We start from the raw sequence: 1569 nt of genomic DNA, 5'->3' as shown, positions 1-1569 counted from the left end.
ATCAATACGAGATACAAACTATATGTCAATTTACACATACATCATAATAAAAAAATGTAACTTTACTGTGATTCTCCTCCCACCCCAAGATAAGAAAAAGAACATGACGATTTATATATGCCTTTCCATTATCGGAATTTGAACAGCGGGAGAAGAAGAAAAAAGGCACAAAAGCAGAACAGAACGTAGAAATGCATAACTACAAAGCAAGGCAAAACGAGTTAAAAGACAGATAACCTCCCAGTAACATAGGAAAAGAACCAAAATAACAAACATATATCATGCTGCAAACGTCAAACATAAATGCAAGGGATGCCTGAGCAAAAGGAATAAAGGGGGGGGTGAATCGGCAAAGAGGAGGGAAGAGGAAAATGTAGATGATATCAGCATGTTCACCAAGTACAGCCACACGATCATTTTCTCACTTGGTAGGCTTAGATATATATATACCTAGGTATACATGTACGCCCACATTTAAAGTTTTCTTTTTGCTTGAGAATGGAAAATTGGGTGCAAGAAGTGGCAAGGAAAGGGAAATGTGATTAACGGGTCGCCCCATGGTAGTTTATATAAAGTTCTCTTTTAGTGGCTGTTGGCTGAAAAGGGTGAAAAAAAAAATAAATAAAAATGATGAAGGGGTGGGACATGAAAAAACGGGAAACCAAGAGAAAAAAAAAAAGATAGGGGATATGCTGGGGTTAAATCGAGCAGTTTCTGGGAAAGCCGGTGGGTAATTGGTTCGCAGGAATGCAGCAGAAAAGAAGTGTTGCCCGCTTAAAGTATGTGCGGGAGGCAAAGGGAAATCCATCAAACGATATTGGACTGAACGCCCAGAGACATAGAACAATACAACTTCCGTATGAGTCTTGTCGTCAAGACACACGGAGTCGTTGCAATGGTGAGACCGACTGAAAGATAACATCCAAATGGTGCTCGTTCATCAAAATTCATGTGCGTTCCAGTGCCGTTCTTTTTTCCTTCTTCTCTCTTTTGGCTTCTAGAGGTTACCAAAAATAAATCGCAACGTTCATGTGAAGCGGTAAAGACACATCTGCTTTGCTCGAAAAACGGTTTCGCTCCGAAAACGATGCATGCTGCTGCCCAAACTGGAGAACAAACATTAGGCCAGATAGGTCATGTGACTTGTCCCACCCAGCCCCCTTCTTCTCGAGCACCTGTGTAGAGTCCGTAAAGAATTCTTTGTATATTCCATATACGAGATGATCCCCCATCTTAATTAAACATCGCTAAAACAAAATAGAAATAGTAGGAATAATCTGATACGCTCGTGACCAGCACGACCCTGGGTTCGTTGTCATCCTCGGCCCTTTTTTTCATATATTTTTTGTCATCTTAAATCTGTTATTCCGTTCTCTTCTCGTAAAAATTTCCCCATCACGGAAAAACAAACCCGTTCAAACTCTTCGATTTAGGGCGTTGAGCATGTCACTATCAGTTGAGCTTCTTGTGCCCTGCGTATCTGGGCCTAGCATTTCTCTTACACTGAGGCCACGACTGCCTGAAGAGCCCCCTGGTTGGCCTGGCGGGGGTGTTCGAGTTGGGAGAGAT

General features: G+C 41.9%; 1 protein-coding gene across 1 annotated transcript; it reads right to left on the bottom strand.

The window, feature by feature from the left end:
* Window positions 1–947: 947 nt before the first annotated feature.
* Window positions 948–1232, bottom strand: PADG_07940 (uncharacterized protein; the record flags this gene model as incomplete). Its single annotated transcript, XM_010764943.1, has 2 exons — window positions 948–997; window positions 1070–1232. 2 exons carry the CDS (start codon window positions 1230–1232, stop codon window positions 948–950), a joined length of 213 nt encoding a protein of 70 aa, XP_010763245.1.
* Between the last annotated feature and the right edge of the window lie 337 nt (window positions 1233–1569).

Source organism: Paracoccidioides brasiliensis (genome assembly GCF_000150735.1).
Source record: "Paracoccidioides brasiliensis Pb18 unplaced genomic scaffold supercont2.13, whole genome shotgun sequence".
Classification (NCBI taxonomy): Eukaryota; Fungi; Ascomycota; class Eurotiomycetes; order Onygenales; family Ajellomycetaceae; genus Paracoccidioides; species Paracoccidioides brasiliensis.
Note: the sequence above shows the minus strand (reverse complement) of the source record. Positions and strands in the feature narration are given on the sequence as shown.